Source organism: Xenopus laevis, chromosome 1L (assembly GCF_017654675.1).
Source record: "Xenopus laevis strain J_2021 chromosome 1L, Xenopus_laevis_v10.1, whole genome shotgun sequence".
NCBI classification, from domain to species: domain Eukaryota; kingdom Metazoa; phylum Chordata; class Amphibia; order Anura; family Pipidae; genus Xenopus; species Xenopus laevis.
This window is the reverse complement of record NC_054371.1, coordinates 219,267,631-219,287,521: the sequence shown is the minus strand read 5'-3', so window position 1 is coordinate 219,287,521 and position 19,891 is coordinate 219,267,631. Positions and strand designations below refer to the sequence as shown.

Sequence of the window (19,891 nt, the reverse complement as noted above, 5' to 3'; positions counted from 1 at the left end):
TGGTTGTTATCTCTAGAATAAATAAGTCTTAATGCAGGTAGGAAAGGAATCTTTTCAGGTTCTTTCCCTTTATAACTACACCACCACCAGCACCACCACACATCTCGTCTACAGTCTTTTTTAAGATAAGTGATTTGAGCCTAATTTAGGTTTTTAATTAACACTTCAGAGAGTACTTCAGTAACATTGGAATGCCAAGTGGTACTGTAGGTGAATGTGAAATGCTATCATCTCCTCTTCATGCGCCACTCAACTTCTCTCTGCTTTTGCAGTGTTCACATTATCACATTGCACCGTTTCCTAGGAAAGCGGGTACATTGATTTTCCTATTAACGGATAATACAGGATAAGATTGTGGTGCTTCTACCATATTACATATCTTGCATGACGCAGTCTCCACAACCATAGAACATCTCCATTTATCTTCTGTGTATGGTTAATCCCCCCAACCAAGGCAACCAATATGACAGCTCACACTGTATGTGTTTATAGTTGTAATTCTGTATTTTAGCCCAGTCCCTTGGACTTGTAATGCTCAGAAAGTTTCAACTGTAGGATTTAAAACACCACAAGAGAGCAGTTTTGTATAATAGAGACCTTTCCCCATTATTTATCTTCTATTTAGTCCATCTTTGTTACTTGAGCTGTACATTGGAAGATATGACAAGTATGGGACCTGTTATCAAGAAGGCCGGAAAGGGTTTTCCAGATAAGGGTTCGTCCTGTAATTTGGATCTTTATACTTTGTCTACTAAAAAAATTATTAATTAAGCCCAATAGGCTGGTTTTGCCTCCAATAAGGATTAATTATATCTTAGTTGGGATCAAGTGCAAGCTACTGTTTTATTATTACACAGAAAAGGGAAATCATTGAGATTATTTGGATAAAATGGAGTCTATGGAATTGTTTATAGAAAGTTTCTTATTTCAGTATCATGAAGCCAATATTGCATTTTCATTTTCACAATAGTTCCCCTTTAAGGATCAATTTCAGGAATGAGATCTCTTGGACAAAGAAGTCTTTATTAATATGAATGATATGGGGGGAAATTAAAGTCAGAATAGTGAGTAAGATTAAGGTCATGCCCAATGTTGCCTGACTGGTAATAGAAACTAATAGAGTTTACTCTGTTATATTAATTAATTTTTTTGGCCAACGTGTGATCTGGTTTATGTGCAGATATCAAATAATTCACCATTTCTTTGGTTTTTAAACAAGTGTTAAGTCAGATTGGTCTTTTCTACCTGCTATTTCGAATAATCATTTTTACCAGATAATTGATGTTATTTTTATCCCATTGGTTAATCAGGTCATTGAGTTCTTTCTTTGAACCACAAAAAAAGTAAACGCTGCCGTAGCAAAAAATAGAGGAAAATGGCTCCCCACAGCAGACGGATCACTCCCATTCTGGCTCCCAGGGGACAATTCAATAAGAATCCAAGGTGTACGACGAGATCCTCTGCATGCAGACTCCAGAATGGGTCAATCACACGCCATGTTTAAAATTGTCAAAGCTTTATTGAAAAATCTTTAAAATCACAAAAAAAAAAATCGGGCAGGAAGAGAGCAGGGCTTTTACGCGTTTCGTAACCAATATGAATCACATCATCACAGGCTTCATGCTCTCTCCCTGCCTGATTTTTCTTTTGTGAATTTAAAGATTTGAAGATTTTAAACGTGGAGTCTGATCGACCAATTGTAGTCTGCATGCAGAGGATCTCGTTGTACACCTTGGATTCAAATTGAGTTCTTTTTTGATTGCCTTAAATGTGGTAGTGGAACCGATTGCCTCATAACAACCTTTTTCTCTCAATCACAATACCATTTTCTAGGAGGTGCCAATGCTTCAGATTAGCTGGGGAACTCTCTACAACACGTGCCTATATGTTTAACCCTATAGTTTCATGAATGAACTCTTGTGTCTAAAGCTGGCCATTGACTTGCAAATTTTATCTTTGTATCCGACCAAGATTGGACGTCCCAATCTTCCGACCTTCCACTAACCATTCAGATTAAAGGAGAATTCAACCCCCCCACTAATAAATCCCTACCCCCTACCCTACATAGACCCCCTCTCTGCTTCCCCCCAGCACAGGTGATAACACATATAAATGCCCCTAATCCTTAAATTACCTCTCCTTGCTGAATAAGCACAAAAGAGCTCATGGGCGCCATCTTCCGGCTCTTTGGTATTCTTCTGGGTCGCTTCCCTTTGGCGTTTTCCGTGATTTTCAGTGCATGCGCAGTTGTCTGAACTGGATGACTGCTCCAACTAGAGTCCTTTGCGGGTCCATTTTTTGGAACCCGTACCTGCAATCCGCAACCCAGACCTGCAACCCGCATTCTTACCCGCTTGGACCCTCTTCCCGACCTGCAAGTACCTTATCCACAACCCGGACCCGCAAACCCACTGACCATCAAGAATCAGGAAGTGCTGTCATTTTAAACCGGAAGTGGTATCATCGGAAGTAGGCATGGTCAGGAAAAAAAGGAGTGAAACAGGAAGTGCTGTTATTGTAAACCCGAAGTGACATCATCAGAAGTACATCATTGGTGACATCATCGAAAGTAGACGTGATCATCGGAAGTAGACGTGATCATAAAAAAGGAGTGAAGATCGATATTGAGAAGACCTATATACAGTATGTCTATACCCGCACCCGGGAACTTCTACCCGCAACCTGCATGTGTACTGCAGGTTTTTGCGGGTAACCCGCTGGTACCCGACCCGCTGCAGGACTCTAGCTCCAACTGCACATGCACAAATATGGCACTCACTTTCCAAAGAGCCAAAGATGGCACCCGTGAGCTCAGCTGCGCTGACTCTGCAACAAGAGGTAATTAAAGGATTAGGGGCAATTATAGGTGTTATCACCTGTATGGGGGGAGCAGGGAGGGAGACTATGTAGGGTAGGAGGTAAGGGTTTTTATTAGTAGGGGGGTTGAACTCCTTTAAATAAAGTCATAAAAGAACAAAGCATGCAATGTTCTGCCCGGGAGGGGTGCAGGGATCAATTTGGAGATGTTTGCAGTCTTTCTGACATTCAAGTTTTATTTTGGAGAACAAACTCTGGCATCTCTGGCCAGCTTAAGGTACAAGCCAACTACAGTTTCTGTTCCTGATCACTCACTGCTGAATATACAGCAATATCTTTGAATAATTATAATGTACTAAATAGCTACTATGAGTGTAAAATCCTTATTTTGTTCACTAATTTAAATATTACCTGTTTTGTACAAAACTTGTGTTATTTCTAACTGCTTTGAGCTTGAACCTTTTCTGCACTTGATATCTTTTATAGATAATTGTTGTGCAATGTATTAGTATGGTAATAGTTTTCTGCACACAAACAGCCGACCGTGGCCTATGTACACACTACTCCGGGTTTGCCATCGGGATGGGAGGAGAGGAAAGACGCTAAAGGCCGCACCTATTATGTCAATCATAACAATCGCACCACAACATGGACCAGACCTATTGTGCAGGTATGAAGAGCAGCCACACGCCAGCAAACACAGAGCAGAGATCCTCAGAGCTCCTCTACCTTATTCACACAAGTAATTGCTACACGGGGGCTTTAGTTCTCATTTCTAGTTCACAAGCTTTGCCCATAATTGACCAGTTTTATCTGGAATATGGCCACTGTTGGTGAGGTCTAAGGTCTCCAGATGAGATCTACTACCACACACCTAATTCATAGAAAATGACAAACCATGTAGGTGCTGCCCAAAGGCTGGTGATCTGCCAGTATATCTTAGGTTACTGACTAGTACACCACAGCAATATATTCTTCCTCAATTAATCTTTATTAAAAAAATGCAAATTACTGTTGTAATTAAAGGGGTGGTTCACCAATACATTAACTTTTATTATGTTATAGAATGGCTAATTCTAAGAAACTTTTCATTTTTTCTTTTTTTTATAGTTTTTGAATTATTTGCCTTCTTCTTCTGACTCTTTCCAGCTTTCAAACAGGAGTCACTGACCCCATCTGTAAAAAATATGCTCTATAAAGGTGGCCATAGCCGCACTGATAATGTAGTACAAAACAAATTTTCATATGATATTCGGTGTGTGTATGGTGGGAGACAAGCCGACCGATATCGACTTGGATATCAGTCAGCTCAACGATCGGGCTGGCCGGAAAATTTTGATCGGGCGCCGTAGAAGGCACCCGAACATTGGCCATTGTTAGTGCTGAATCGTCAGATATATGTAGAATTCTATTGTTTCTACCTGTATATATGACGGTTGACCTCTACACGTGTCTATTGAAACTAACGATGTTTCCTGGAAAGACATTGTAACATCTATGGCCACCTATAGGCTACAAATGTATTGTTATTGCTACTTTTTATTACTCATCTTTCTATTCAGGCCTCTCCTATTCATGTTCCGGTTTCTTATTTAAATCATTGCATGGTTGCTAGGGGAATTTGGACCCTAGCAACCAGATTGCTGAAATTTCAACATGAAGAGCTTCTGAATAAAAAGCTAAATAACTCAAATAGCACAAATAATAAAAAATGAAAACCAATTGCAAATTGTCTTAGAATATATCTCTCTACACCATACTTAAAGTTAATTTAAAGGTAAACAACCCCTGTAAGGATTTTTACAAAGCAGCCTGGGTGGTAACCTCGATGACATACATTTACTAAAACTAGTTCCCAACATTAGTAATATCTAGGGAGGTTTCTCTAAAAAACATCCATGGTGGATCTTTTGTCAGTCCTTTCAACATGGCAATACGCCCTAAGAAATAGATCCCTTGTTTTATTTAGCATTAAAGGGGTTGTTCACCTTTGTGTTAACTTTTAGTATAATATAGACAATTTGCAATTGGCCTTTATTTTTAATATTTGTAGTTTTTTTTTTTTTTTTAATAATTTCACTTTTTGTTCAGCAGCTTTCCAGTTTGGTATTCCAGCAGCTATCTGTTTTTTAGGGTCCACTTTACCTTAGCAACCAGGGAGTGGTTTGAATGGGAGACTGATACAGTCATATGAAAAAGTTTGGGAACCCCTCTCAGCTTGCATTATAATTGACTCCACTTTGAACAAAAAAGATAACAGTGGTGTGTCTTATATTCCCAGGAACATCTGAGTACTGGGGTGTTTTCTGAACAAAGATTTTTAGTGAAGCAGTATTCAGTTGTATGAAATTAAATCAAATGTCAAAAACTGGCTGTGCAAACATTTGGGAACCCTTGTAATTTTGCTAATTTGAATGCATGTTACTGCTCAATACTGATTACTGGCAACACATAATTGGTTGGATTGGCTCGTTAAGCCTTGAACTTCATAGGCAGGTGTGTCCAATCACAAGAAAAGGTATTTAAGGTGACCAATTGCAAGTTGTCCTTCTGTTTGACTCTCCTCTGAAGAGTGACAGAATGGGATCCTCAAAGCAACTCTCATAAGATCTGAAAACAAAGATTGTTCAGTATCATGGTTCAGAGGAAGGCTACAAAAAGCTATCTCAGAGGGTTAAACTGTCAGTTTCAACTGTAACGAATGTAATCAGGATATGGAAGGCCACAGTCACAGTTGCTGTAAAACCCAGGTCTGACAGGCCAAGAAAAATACAGAAGCGGCATATGAGGAGGATTGTGAGAATGTTACAGACAACCCAAAGATCACCTCCAAAGACCTGCAAGAACATCTTGCTGAAGATGGTGTATCTGTACATCGTTCTACAATTCAGCACAATTTGTACAAAGAACATCTGTATGGCAGGGTGATGAGAAAGAAGCCCTTTCTGCACTCACGCCACAAACAGAGTCGCTTGTAAGCTAATTTAGACAAGCAACAGTCATTTTGGAACAAAGTGCTTTGGACTGATGAGACAAAAAATTAGTTATTTGGTCATAATAAAAAGTGCTTTGCATGGTGGAAGAAGAACACCGCATTCCAAGAAAAACACCTGCTACCAACTGTCACATTTGGTGCAGGTTCCATCATGCTGTGGGGCTGTGTGGCTAGTTCAGGGAGTGGGGCCCTTGTTAAAGTCGAGGGTCGGATGAATTCAACCCAATATCAACAAATTCTTCAGGATAATGTTCAAGCATCAGTCACAAAGTTGAAGTTACGCAGGGGTTGGATATTCCAACAAGACAATGACCCTAAACACACTTGGAAATCTACAAAGACATTTATGCAGAGGGAGAAGTACAATAATGTGGAATGGCCGTCACAGTCCCCCGACTTGAACATCATGGAAAATCTATGGGATGATTTGAAGCAGGCTGTCCATGCTCAGCAGCCATCAAATGTAACTGAACTGGAGAGATTTTGTATGAACGAATGGTCAAAAATACCTCCATCCAGAATCCAGACACTCATCAAAGGCTATAGGAGGCGCCTAGAGGCTGTTACATTTGCAAAAGGAGCTCAACTAAGATTTGATGTAATAGCTCAGTTGGGGTGCCCACATTTATGCACCTGTCTAATTTTGTTATGATGCATATTGCATATTTTCTGTTAATCCAATAAACTTTATGTCACTACCATAAGGCATGTTATATATTAAAAGGAAGTTGATACTTTGAAAGCTCAGCCAATGATAAACAAAACTCCAAAGAATTAAGAGGGGTTCCCAAACTTTTTCATATGACTGTATATATGAACAGGAGAGGACCTGAACAGAAACATAAGTTATTAAAAGTTACAATAACATTGTAACCTCACAGAGCAAGAAGTTTTGCCTACTGGTGTCACTGGCCCCTATTTGAAAGCTGGATAGAGTGAGAAGAAGAAGGCAAAACTATAAAAATAAATAATGAAGACCAATTGAAAAGTTGCTTAGAATTGGCCATTCAATTACATATTAAGACATAACTAAAAGGCGAAGAACCCTTTAATGCTCTGTTAGTATTGTGAAGTATATACTGTAGGTTACATGAGCCAAGGCTAGCCATTTGGTAAAGCACAATGGTAACATGAGGCAGAGGAACAATGTTGGGTGTATAACATGAGATCTGCCCAGATATTTTAATCTAAGGCCATTTATTTGCGCTTTAGCATACTCCCCCCCCCCCCCCATTTTTTCTAAACCCACTAGGATACTCTTGATTTAGTTGTTTGGGTTGTTCTGATGGAACCGTAAGTAGCCCATCCACCTGCTGAACCTGATTAACTGGAACGGAGATAGAGAACTCGTTCACTGTACAGGGATGGGGCCTGTTATCCAGAATGCTGGGGACCTGGGGTGTTTCCGTGTAATGGATCTTTCTGTAACTTGGTCTTCCTACCTTAGAAAATCATGTAAACATTAAATAAACCCAATAGGCTGGTTTTGCCTCCAATAAGGATTAATTATATCTTAGTTGGGATCAAGTACAAGCTGCTGTTTTATTATTACAGAGAAAAAGCAAATCACAGTTTTTAAAATTTTTTAATTTTTTTGGATAAAATAGAGTATATGGGAGATGGCCTTTCCATAATTCAGAGCTTTCTGGATAATGGGTTTCCGGATAATGGATCCCATAACTGTATTATAACTGCATATTCTTACAACCCCTAAAATAATGGAGAAATAGATTTCAGCTTTCAGCAAAAGAAGGATGCTAACCTTTGTTTTGCCTCTAGCACGCCGAGGACGGGGCAGTGGGATCTACTTCAAACAGTAGTAACCATCTTAGCGAGCCTCAGATCAGACGGCCTCGTAGTCTCAGTTCACCCACAGTTACCTTATCTGCACCACTCGAGGTGAGAGCTTACCTCATCTATCTGGGATCTCTTCTGGCTTACGAGGCCTCCTCGGTGGCATTGCCCTCTCCTTATCTCAACTTGCCGTCATCATTTTCCTCTTCCGCTTCATAGCTTGCAATAGAAATTCTTCATTTGTTTTTATTCTTTGCTTTTTAAAAAAATAACGTTATTTTTTTTCCTTCTAACTCATTTTTATGTTTCTAAGCATTTCCTGATTTGATTTCAAAATTTTGTGTTTGTCTTTTCCGTTGTGCGGTGGTTGATGTTGCCATGTCCCGTTCTGATGGATAGGAATATGCCCGGGATCTGTCTCTTGTCAATCGCACAATCGTATTTTAACATGAATGTTGTTTTTCACGTGTTCAGAGGATAAATTATGTACATTTTGGAATACCCTGGGATCCACACAACACCAAGCTGAAAGTATCATTTGTGTCATTTCTTAAATGATCTCCTTAATGCCTTTCTTTGTGACCTTATTGCTCACCTTCCACAATCTGTTACCTATAGATGGTGATACAACAGTAACTTCCAACACTTTGAGTTGTGGGTAAAATTCTGGTGTCTCCTTACTTTGTAGGGTATTCTTATATCTGTTTTGGTAACTGTTTGAATTGTAGAAATGACAGACTAAGCTTAACTTTTAAAACTGATGAAAGATAAAAGGGAGATAAACTAAAACCTAAAGTCTCTGGAGGGTCCTCAAATTTTGAGGATATTTTTGACATTTTATCTATTTATTTGTGTGTTTTTGTTATTATCATTGAGAACGGGACACTCTTGGATTTTTTTTTCTGCCTATTTAGTTCTGATCGGCCCAATCATGTTTTGGAGACTTAAAGGGATACTGTCATGGGAAAAAAAAATTCTAAATGAATCAGTTAATAGTGCTGCTCCAGCAGAATTTTGCACTGAAATCCATTTCTCAAAAGAGCAAACAGATTTTTTTATATTCAATTTTGAAATCTGACATGGGGCTAGACATATTGTCAATTTCCCAGCTGCCCCAAGTCATGTGATGATAAACTCTTTACTGCTGTACTGCAAGTTGGAGTGATATCACCCCCCTCCCTTTTCCCCCCAGCAGCAACAACAGAACAATGGGAAGGTAACCAGAAAACAGCTCCCTAACACAAGATAACAGCTGCCTGGTAGATCTAAGAACAACACTCAATAGTAAAAACCCATGTCCCACTGAGACACATTCAGTTACATTGAGAAGGAAAAACAGCAGCCTGCCAGAAAGCATTTCTCTCCTAAAGTGCAGGCACAAGTCACATGACCAGGGGCAGCTGGGAAATTTACAAAATGTCTAGCCCCATGTCAGAATTCAAAATTGAATATAAAAAAATCTGTTTGCTCTTTTGAGAAATGGATTTCAGTGCAGAATTCTGCTGGAGTAGCACTATTATCTGATGCATTTTGAAAAAAACATGTTTTCCAATGACAGGATCCCTTTAAGCTGGCCATACACTTGAAGGTCTGTCCCCGATATGCCCACATTTAGTTAGGTGATATTGGATTGATTTGGTTGTTGGTCCGTAGGGTCTATCAATTGGATCACAACAATGGTAATACAGGCTGTCGAAGCTAGGATCACATCAACAACCCAATGCGGTCCTCGTTCTAAAGACATTTTTAAACTCATCCGATCAAGCTCCCTACACAGGTCAATAAGCAGCCTCTTAGTCTGGCAATAGCTTTTATTGGCCCGTGAATGTTCAACTTTATGGGGTCATCTAAAAAATGGAAGGCAGGGTGCAATTGCCCTCCACCCACCCAAATCACTATATTGCTTAAAATTGTTTATGGCAGAGTTTCAGCCACTTTGACATATAGGTTACAAGTATAATCTCCATTATCAGTCAGGTTACACCTAAAATTTTAATTGTATTCTGATCTGTTGAACTTTTGCAGTCTGATCTGATTATCATAATTGGGAGGAGGCACAGCAGGCTGCCACTAAATTCTGCAAGTCATTTCCATCAATATTATAAGTAGCAACTCTGATGCCAAAACCAAATGATTTGTTGTGAGAGTTGCCCACTATACTAGTGTTGAAAATAGAAACCAAAATTTGTGAGTGCCTCCAAAAATCAATAAACAATAATTAAAAGAGTACAAAAAGTTTATTAGGACATGTTGGGATGAGGCCTAACGCGTTTCGTGCCTATTCAGGCACTTACTCATATGAGTAAGTGCCTGAATAGGCACGAAACGCTTAAGGCCTCGTCCCAACATGTCCTATGAGTAAGTGCCCGGATAGGTACGAAACGCATTAGGCCTCGTCCCAACATGTCCTAATAAACTTTTTGTATTTTTTTTTAATTTTTGGAGGCACTCACAATTTTTGGTTTCCATTTGCTGCACAGGCGCCTTTGAACTGAGGCGAACTGTGAGTATGCCCTTCCGTTCCCATTATTGACTTATAAGATTGTTTTCACTTTAGTGAGTATGAGTTGGTTGCACCATTTCCTTTATTGTAGATTCACTGTACTAGTGTTTCCCTATTCCTAGCTGCACTGTGCCAGGTAAAATATATTAACTGGACTAACTAGTAATGATCATTTATCATAAATGCCGTTTGATAGGTTTGGCATGACAAGCTTTTATGGCATAAGGGACCTCTATACAGAGATTAACTGGCGAGATTACGCAGCTTTATTTTCTTTTTCCTCTTTGAATTTAGAATGTGAGCTCTGTTAGCTAACTGTTCTGCACGACTCTCTCTCATAGTACTAATGAAATTAATCCCAGTTACGTCTGCATTGTGTTTAACCGTACAGGGCGCAAAAGACTTCCCCGTGCGCAGAGCAGTGAAGGACACCTTGTCCAACCCACAGTCTCCACAACCATCACCCTATCATTCTCCAAAACCACAGCACAAAGGGGCCCAGAGCTTCTTACCACCGGGCTGGGAGATGAGAATAGCACCCAATGGCAGACCATTCTTTATTGACCATAACACAAAAACCACCACATGGGTAAGCATTACGCTTTGTGGCCTTCTCGGGTCTTCGTATTCTATTCTGAATTCAAAGGGGCTTCAGTGTTTTGGGTTGGAGTATGCATGTGATGCTGGGCTTGGGGTGTGATAATGAATGGGGGTTGACCGATAAAAATGTTTCATGATAAAACAAACCCTATTAACTGAAGTTTCACCTCCTAAATATACTTTGTGGCTACAACCAGTGATGAAAACACTGGGGATGACATCTCTTTTCTTTAAAAATATGACATTTTTGGTGGTACAGCACCAGTACAACTTTCATGTTTCTTTCACTTGAGATATAGGAAAAGTTGGGTGCTAGACTGCAGCAGCCGAAATTCCCAGATATCAACCTGACTTCCACCTTGGCCTACAGCCTGTGCAGTGTATCACTGTGAGCCTTCCTACAACATCACTTGTGGCAGCACAGTTACTCAACTCCATTCCCAAAAGCTCAGTGCTGTGATTTTGATGCCCATTAAAGCCAACTTAAGAGATCCAGTAATCCATATAGAATCTTAGAGGAAGGAGACACTACCCAGCTTAATATAGAAGCAAATCAAGCTGTTTCTGTCGTAGACCCATGATACTGCCCAAGAAACTTTACCTGGGGGTCATAGAGAGGTTCCCGTGTCTTTGGCCCATATAGGGTCTTAGAGAGGGATACAATACCCAGCTTCACAGAGAAGCAAATCAAGTTGTATCTGGTGTAGACCCATGATACTGCCCAAAAAACCTTAACTGGGGTCATAGAGATGTTCCCATGACTTTAGCCCATAAAGAGTGTTAGAGGGGTACACTACCCAGTTTCACAGAGAAGCAAATCAAGTTGTTCCTGGTGTAGACCATGATACTGCCCAATAAACCTTAATTGGGGTCATAGAGATGTTCCCGTGACTTTAACCCATATAGAGTCTTAGAGGGTTACATTAACCAGCTTCACAGAAAAGCAAATCAAGTTCTTCCCGGTGTAGACCCATAATACTGCCCAAGAAACTTATCTTGGGTCAAAGAAATGTTCCCATGATGTTAGCCCATATAGAGTCTTAGAGGGGGTACAATACCCAGCTTCACAGAGAAGCAAATCAAGTTGTGCCTGGTGTAGACCCATGATACTGCCCAAGAAACGTATCTTGGGTCATAGAAATGTTCCCATGATGTTAGCCCATATAGAGTCTTAGAAGGGGTACAATACCCAGCTTCACAGAGAAGCAAATCAAGTTGTTTCTGCTGTAGACCCATGATACTGCCCAAGAACCTTAATTGGGGTCATAGTGATGTTCCCATGACTTTCTTGCCTGCCTCTTGCCTTCACTCCTCTCCCTGGATTTCTGCTGGAATCATTTTATGCACATACTTGTTCTGCCAAGTCCTGTTTGCTTTTCTTACAAGGGAAGCGACCCAGAGCTGTGTAATGGGCACCGTAAGCTTCCATTTTTATGGATAATCCACTCCCTTCTTCCAAACACTATTCTTTTTTGAAGGTTCCTGCACATGCTCACTAAAGGGCCAAGCAGTGGAGATGATAATACCATTTTCTGGATAAGGGGTCTTTCCGTAATTTGGATCTCCATACAATAAGTTTGATAAAAATCATTTCAACATTGGGATGATTTACTAAGGGGGTTATTTATCAAAATCTGATTTTTTTAAATAGAAAAAGTCTGACCAAACTAGAATCCACAATTTGACATTATTTATCCTTGAAAAGACACAATAAAAAAAAAAAACCTCGAAAACCTTGAAAAAAAAACCTCGAAAATGTGGGGTTTTGTGAACCCCCCCAATTTTTGGGGTTTAATGCCTAAAACTCTAAAAATTTTCATGTAATCGATTGAAACCCCCAATTTTTTTGGATTTTTGGCCGAAACTCAGTGCAGACCATGATATCCTCAAATTTGAAATGGGACCTTTGCCACTGACTTCTACAAGACAGCTTGGAGATGGAGTGTTTTTGCATTCGGACTTTTAACATCGTTGGGGTATATAATAAATAACAAAAATTCGGATTTCTATAGGATTTTTCGAGTTTTTGGAATTCGGACTTCAATAAATAACCCCCTAAAACTCAAATTTATCTGGTCGGGCTTTTTGGCGCAAAAACTCAAATTTTTTCGGTTTTTTTTATTCGGACTTTTAGCATCCTTGGGGTATAATAAATAACAAAAAAAAAAAAATCAAGGTTTTTTCCCCCATAATTTTTTTTGGATTTTATAGGATTTTTTGAGTTTTTGACATTCAGACTTTCAAACTCAAATTTATCTGGTTGGGCTTTTTGGCGCAAAAACTCAAATTTTTTGGTTTTTTTGGATTTGGACTTTTAGCATCCTTGGGGTATAATAAATAACAAAAAAAAAAATCAAGGTTTTTTCCCCCATAAATTTTTTTGGATTTTATAGGATTTTTTGAGTTTTTGACATTCAGACATTCAAACTCAAATTTATCTGGTCGGGCTTTTTGGCGCAAAAACTCAAATTTTTTGGTTTTTTTGGATTTGGACTTTTAGCATCCTTGGGGTATAATAAATAACAAAAAAAAATCAAGTTTTTTTCCCCATAAAAAAATTCGGATTTTATAGGATTTTTTGACATTCAGACTTTAATAAATAACCCCCTAAAACTTGATTTTTTTTTTTTTTTTACCCCATTGCTTCAAAAATCCAGAATCTAAAAATCTCAGACCTGTTGAGGTTATGTATTAAGTCAGTGGGAGATGTCCCTATACAAATCTGAAAATATTGTTGTTTTGAGCTGGGTTTAGCCCGTCAATCCAAAAAATTCAGGGGTTTCGAGCAAAAAACAGAAAATTCAAGCAGTTTGGGAAAAATCGCATGATTCAGGTTTTCTCTCATTTTATTGTTTTTTTTTTCCAATTCAATTTATTCGAGTTATTTTATTAATAAATAAGTCAAAATCACCCTTGGGAGCTTGGTCAAGCTTTTTTTATTCAATTATGAGATAAATTCAGATTTTAGTAAATAATCCCTCATATAAATCCCATTGGATTGTTTTGCCTCCAATATGGATTAACTATACCTTAGTAAGGATGAAGTACAAATTACTGTTTTATTTCATAGGAAATCAATTTAAAAAATGCAGATTATTTGCTAAATATGGAGTCTATGAAAGACAGCCTTCCTGTAATTTTGAGCTTTCTGGATAATGGATCCCATATACACAAGTATGTGCCTGACATCTCATTGCGTCAAATCAGCAGGATCTTGAAAGGGGGAAGAGTAAATTATATAAAAAAAAATGTTTCAACTGGTGAAAATTATTTTTATTTTTGGAAACTGTTCCCCCACGGAAAAGAAAACCAAGTTAAAATGTTATTTACAAAAGTTGCCCTGTGAATGGCCCCCAATGTGTTGCATTACACACACAGGTACATTTGGCTTGGCTTGTACTTGGAAAGCTCAAACAGTCAAAGGGGGGGGGGTGTACGCCTTTAAATTAACTCTTAGGGGCATATTTATCAAGTGTCGAATTTCAAATTGAAAAAACTTCGAAATTCGAATTCAAAAAGACCAACTGAAATGAAGTCAAAGTTTTTTTTTGGGTCAAATAGGTCAGTTTTCGATCGAATAGGTCCGTATTCACCCGAATTCGAATCATATGATCGAAGGAATATCACATTTGATCAAAATCGATTAGAAGATTTCCCCAAAAAAAACTTGGATTTTTCAAAGTCCACCAATTGACTCCAAAAAGGTTCTAGGAGGTCCCCCATAGGCTAAAGCAGCAATTCGTCAGGTTTAAGATGGTGAATGGTGGAAGTCGAATTTTTAAAGAGACAGTACATGATAAATTTCGATATTCGAGTTTTCTAATTTTTTGCAATTTCGAATCTAATTTGGACTATTCCAAGTATAGTCGAAGTACACAAAAAATAGCTCGAAATTTGAATTTTTTTCATTCGAAAGTTCACTTTGACCTTTGATAAATCTGTCCCTTAGTATGACAGAGAGAGGGATATACTGAGACAATTTGCAATTGGTTTTCATTTTTTATTATTTGTGGTTTTTGAGTTATTAAGCTTTTTATTCTGCAGCTCTCCAGTTTGCAATTTCAGCAATCTGGTTGCAAGGGTCCAAATTCCCCTAGCAACCATGCATTGATTTGAATAAGAGACTGGAATATGAATAGGCGAGGCCTGAATAGAAAGATGAGGAATAAAAAGTAACAATGGGGGGCAGATTTATCAAGGGTCGAATTTCGAAGTTAAAAATACTTAGAAATTCGACCATCGAATTGAAATACTTTTTTTCATCATATTTGGGTATCCTGCGTTCGAAGTAAAATCGTTCTATCGAACGATTAAATCCTTCGAATCGAACGATTCGACAGATTTCAGTGATGGACCGAATGATTTTACTTTGACTTCCGAAAACTTAGAAAAATGCTCTAGAAGGTCCCCATAGGCTAACATAGCACTTCGGCAGGTTTAATTTGGCGAAGTATTGAATTTGAGGTATATTTAAAGAGACGGTACTTCGATTATCGCGTATTTGACCGATTTTTCTTCAATTCGAAGTCGTAGTATCCTATTCGATGGTCGAAGTATCCAAAAAATTACTTAGAATTTCGAAATTTTTTACTTAGAAAATTCCCTCGAATTCACTTCAACCCTTGATAAATCTGCCCCTAAATGTGTAGCCTTATAGAGCATTTGTTTTTTAGATGGGGTCAGTGACCCCCATTTGAAAGCTGGAAAGAGTCAGAAGGCAAACAATTTAAAAACTATAAAAAATAAATAATGAAGACCAACTGAAAAGTTGCTTAGAATTAGCCATTCTATAACATACTTAAAGTTAACGTAAAGGTGAACCACCCCTTTAATGACAAAACACAAAGTAAACAGTATCCTGCTGTTTTAGGTTTTCTAAAAACGGCAATTTAGGGTTTTGTTGTGTTTTTTAAAGGAGGATCCACGCCTGAAGTTTCCAGTTCACATGAGAACCAAAGCTTCGTTAAATCCGAATGATTTGGGTCCTCTCCCTGTAAGTATCTGTACTTCTTTCTTCCGTTTCATTATTTCAGGGGAAGCAAAAGCACATAGTAGATTTGGGGGGAATGTGTTAGTTCTCATATAAAGGGCTGTTGTAGGGTTTTGTGTATACGGCAGATAAAGTCTTGCCCTGGCTCTTTCATTCATTTCCTACTGCCATGACCCAACTTGCACATCTCTAGTATGTATTGCATGTAATTCATCCTGCGAGGCTCACATTCTACTCGTCTGTTAAAGGATAAGTAATCCTTTAAAATTAAGAGAATATAAAATTAACAAGGCTGATATTCTAAGCACTTTTGCAGTGTACATTCATATTTATTTTTTAATTCCAAGATATTAAAGGCTACATGTACTGTTAACATGAATGAATTTTGTTACAACAGCGCCACCTGCTGGTTATTTTCCCACCAGTCTGACCACCAAGTAGTCAAGGAAGTTGTCAGGAGAAAGAAAGAGGCTGCTCTGATGTTCTTCTGCTTAGGAAAGATTTGAGAAAGGTTTCTAATTTTTTCTCCTATGCAGAAGAACATCAGAGCAGCCTCTTTCTTTCTCCTGACAACTTCCTTGACTACTTGGTGGTCAGACTGGTGGGAAAATGACCAGCAGGTGGCGCTGTTGTAACAAAATTAATTCATGTTAACAGTAAATGTATCCTTTAATATCTTGGAATTAAAAAAAAATGAATGTACAATGCAAACATGTTTAGAATATTTCTCTCGTCATTTTTATATTCACTTATTTTTAAGATTTACTTACTCTGCAAGATTCTTGGGGCCACACCCCCTATTGCCATGCCACACCCGTTGATATCAAACAACATATCTTTATATAAGCCTATGGAAGGAAAAATAAAGTATACTGTATATGCAGCCTGCTTAAAGGACAGGGCATTATTAGGCAATGCTAGAAGTGTAAGCTGAACCAGTGCATGTATGGGACCTGTTATTCAGAATGCTCAGGACTTGGGGTTTTCTGAATAAGGGATCTTTCTGTAATTTAGATCTTCATTCCTTAAATCTACTAAATAATCATATTAACATTAAATAAACCCAATAGGCTGATTTTGCTTCCAATAAGGATTAATTATATCTCAGTTGGGATCAAGTACAAGCGACTGTTTTATTATTACAGAGAAAAAGGAAATCATTTTAAAAATGTTGAATTATTTGGATAAAATGGAGTCTATGGATGACGGCCTTCCTGTAATTCTGAGCTTTCTGGATAACGGGTTTCCGGGTAACAGATCCCATACCTGTACTACTATTATAGTAGGATGGGCAGGTAAAGCAAGAGGAAAGCAGTTACATACATCAGACAAATGCACGTGCATTCATTCTAATTTGTTTTCTTGTGCAGCCGGGCTGGGAAGAAAGAATTCACGCAGACGGACGGACGTTCTATATAGATCACAGTAAGTAAGCGATTGTTGGCCACTTTCAACCCCTGCCGTAGCAACGTGCTGCTATTCAGAGTCTTTTCAAAGCCGTATGATTTCAATCTCTATTCAGGAAGCCCAGGGTTGAGGTGTCGAGACACAGGTACCAGCAACTCTGTGCCCCCCTACGGTATAGTACATTTCACCATGACAATCGCTTGAATTTGCCTTTCCCTCGCTATGTGAAACATTAACCTCTATTTTGTTTTCCTTTAATCCTATTGACATGGACTTTATGTCTGCAATACAGTGTCTATTTATTCGTTGTTTGGGCTACACCGGGAACATGGAAAAGAAGTTCAGAAACGTATTAGTGCCACGGGCTTAAGGTGCCATACCCTTTCCCCTCTATATAAGTGAATGTAAAATGAATGAGGGTGCTATTCTAAGCACTTTTGCAATGTACATTCATTATTTATTTATTTTTAATTCCAAGATATTAAAGGATACATGTACTGTTAACATGAATGAATTTTGTTACAACAGCACCACCTGCTGGTCATTTTCCCACCAGTCTGACCACCAAGTAGTCAAGGAAGTTGTCAGGAGAAAGAAAGAGGCTGCTCTGATGTTCTTCTGCTTAGGAAAGATTTGACAAAGGTTTCTAATTTTTTTCCTCTTTCTTTCTCCTGACAACTTCCTTGAATACTTGGTGGTCAGACTGGTGGGAAAATGACCAGCAGGTGGCGCTGTTGTAACAAAATGCCTTCATATTAACAGGACATGTATCCTTTAATATCTTGAAATTAAAAATAAATAAATAAATAATGAATGTACATTGCAAAAGTGCTTAGAATAGCACCCTCATTCATTTTATATTCACTTATTTTTAAGGTTTACTTATCCTTTAAAGCTTCACTTGGGACAAAGTGGCCAAATAATACTTCTGAATTTGATTTCCTGCTTGTAGCATGCGTTGTATGCTTTCTACACATTAATACACCCACAACTTGATCTTAGCTAGTGCTCACGGAAGGAGGTGTGACATATATCTGTACATTCTAACATTTTTTTTTTCTTTCAAACATAAGACTTCTAACATGAAGTGTTATAAAGACTACCTGCAGTGGCCTTAGAGAGATGTTTTTTTGGGATTCTTTCTGGTGTTTAAGTATTTGGTTTTTTTTTTCCTTTCACATCCTGCACCACAATTTCTACAAAATGATTTAGAATAATATACTAGTAGTAGGTTGACATACGTAGCCCAGGTCTCTACCTTACTGCCCAGTCATCAGGGCATGCTTCTGTACCATTGCTTGTTTCATCACAGACCCACATGAATGGACTAGAGCTTTTGTTTTGGAAATAATTTTAAAAAAATTTGGATTATTTGGATAAAATGGAGTCTACGTAATTTGGAGCTTTCTGGAAAACGGGTTTCCAAATACCAGATCCCATACCTGTATTTATCTGGAAATGTAATGTTTTTACCGTGCCAGTCCTGCCAGAACCAAGGCGACAAGTACTCACGCAGCAGTGAAAGTGGTGTAGGGCTTTTAATGTCAATAGTTACCCGGTAGATCAGACTGAAAAATACACATATCTATCCATGTTACCTGTTGCTATTAGAGGAGGGGAAATAACACAGTTTGCCTCAGTAGAAAAAAACATTCCTAATTCACTAGAATTTAGACTAAAGCTGGCCATAGATGTTGAGATTTTTAAAAGATCCGATCGTCATCGTGAGAGCACGATTATCTCGGACGAATTGTCCATCAACTAAAAAGACCAATTTGCCAGGAAAACAAAGGGGCGCTGCCTGCTTGGCCCTGCAAACATAGATACATTGCACAAAGATTTTTTAACCTGGCCGATCAATTTCCTGACAGATGTCGGCCGAAAATCATAAGAAGTTTGATCGTTCGAATCCCACTAACCGCACGATAATTTCGGAAGATTGGTCGGACTTCGCTAAAATCGTTCGTTCGAAATCTTTGCCTCCATGGGGAGCTTAAGCTTGAAATAGCCATGGATACCAATCTCTTACTAAGAGGCACCCAAACCTTTCTCTGAGCTACCGGTTGTATCTGCCATTACTTCCACTTCAGGGAACAGGGACCATTCTTGTTTTTTGTTTTTTTTTTAGCCTTTTTCAGCATGTGATTTTCCGGAATGAATGCAGAATATTAAAATAGGAATATCTAACAGCATCTTGTGATTTACTGGTTTAGTAGGTGGTTTAAGGTTGCGGAACGTGATGATGATAGTCAGGATCCTGATAATGCCTGGGGAATGTTTAGAAAGAGAACTTGCCCGGATTTTAGTTTATGCAACGCTAGACAACCTTCACTTCAGCTTGGTGGTAGTTAAAGGAGAAGGAAAGTCGTTTACCATTTGCAAGTGCCAAATGTTAGGCACCCCCAAGTGAATGTATTGACTTACCTGAAACCACTGGTAGGCTGGTGCTCCTATCAGCAGAAAACTGCACCGGCCCGGGGTTATACCAGCGAGCACCACGGATGCGCTTCTCTTACAGCTTCTTCTTTCTACAAATTTCCCAGGGCAGACGCATGCGCAGTAGAGTGAAAAAGATGACTTTTTAGTTTTCTGCTTTTCACTCTAATGCGCTGCCGCGAGAAGTAAGAAGAAGCTGGAAGAGGATCGTGGTCCTCACTGGTATAACCCTGGGCCAGTGCAGTTTTGTGCTGATAGGAGCACCAGCCTGGGGTTTCAGGTAAGTCAATACTTGGGGTGCCTAACATTTGGCACCCCCAAATGGTAAACGACTTTCCGTCTCCTTTAA

The 19,891-nt window shown here is 38.8% G+C and overlaps 1 protein-coding gene across 26 annotated transcripts in view; it reads left to right on the top strand.

Moving 5' to 3' along the window:
* Positions 1–19,891, top strand: part of nedd4l.L (NEDD4 like E3 ubiquitin protein ligase L homeolog) — a 253,294-nt gene that overhangs the window by 209,208 nt on the left and 24,195 nt on the right. For 12 of the 26 annotated variants that reach the window (XM_041569986.1, XM_041570003.1, XM_018266680.2 and 9 more), the window contains 6 exons: positions 3,356–3,487; positions 7,592–7,711; positions 10,501–10,698; positions 15,625–15,702; positions 17,070–17,124; positions 17,222–17,278. In XM_041569986.1, the coding sequence (XP_041425920.1) occupies positions 3,356–3,487; positions 7,592–7,711; positions 10,501–10,698; positions 15,625–15,702; positions 17,070–17,124; positions 17,222–17,278 (640 nt within the window). The remainder of the gene's footprint in view (positions 1–3,355; positions 3,488–7,591; positions 7,712–10,500; positions 10,699–15,624; positions 15,703–17,069; positions 17,125–17,221; positions 17,279–19,891) is intronic. The other 14 variants (XM_041569996.1, XM_041569998.1, XM_041570010.1 and 11 more) reach the window with 5 other exon arrangements.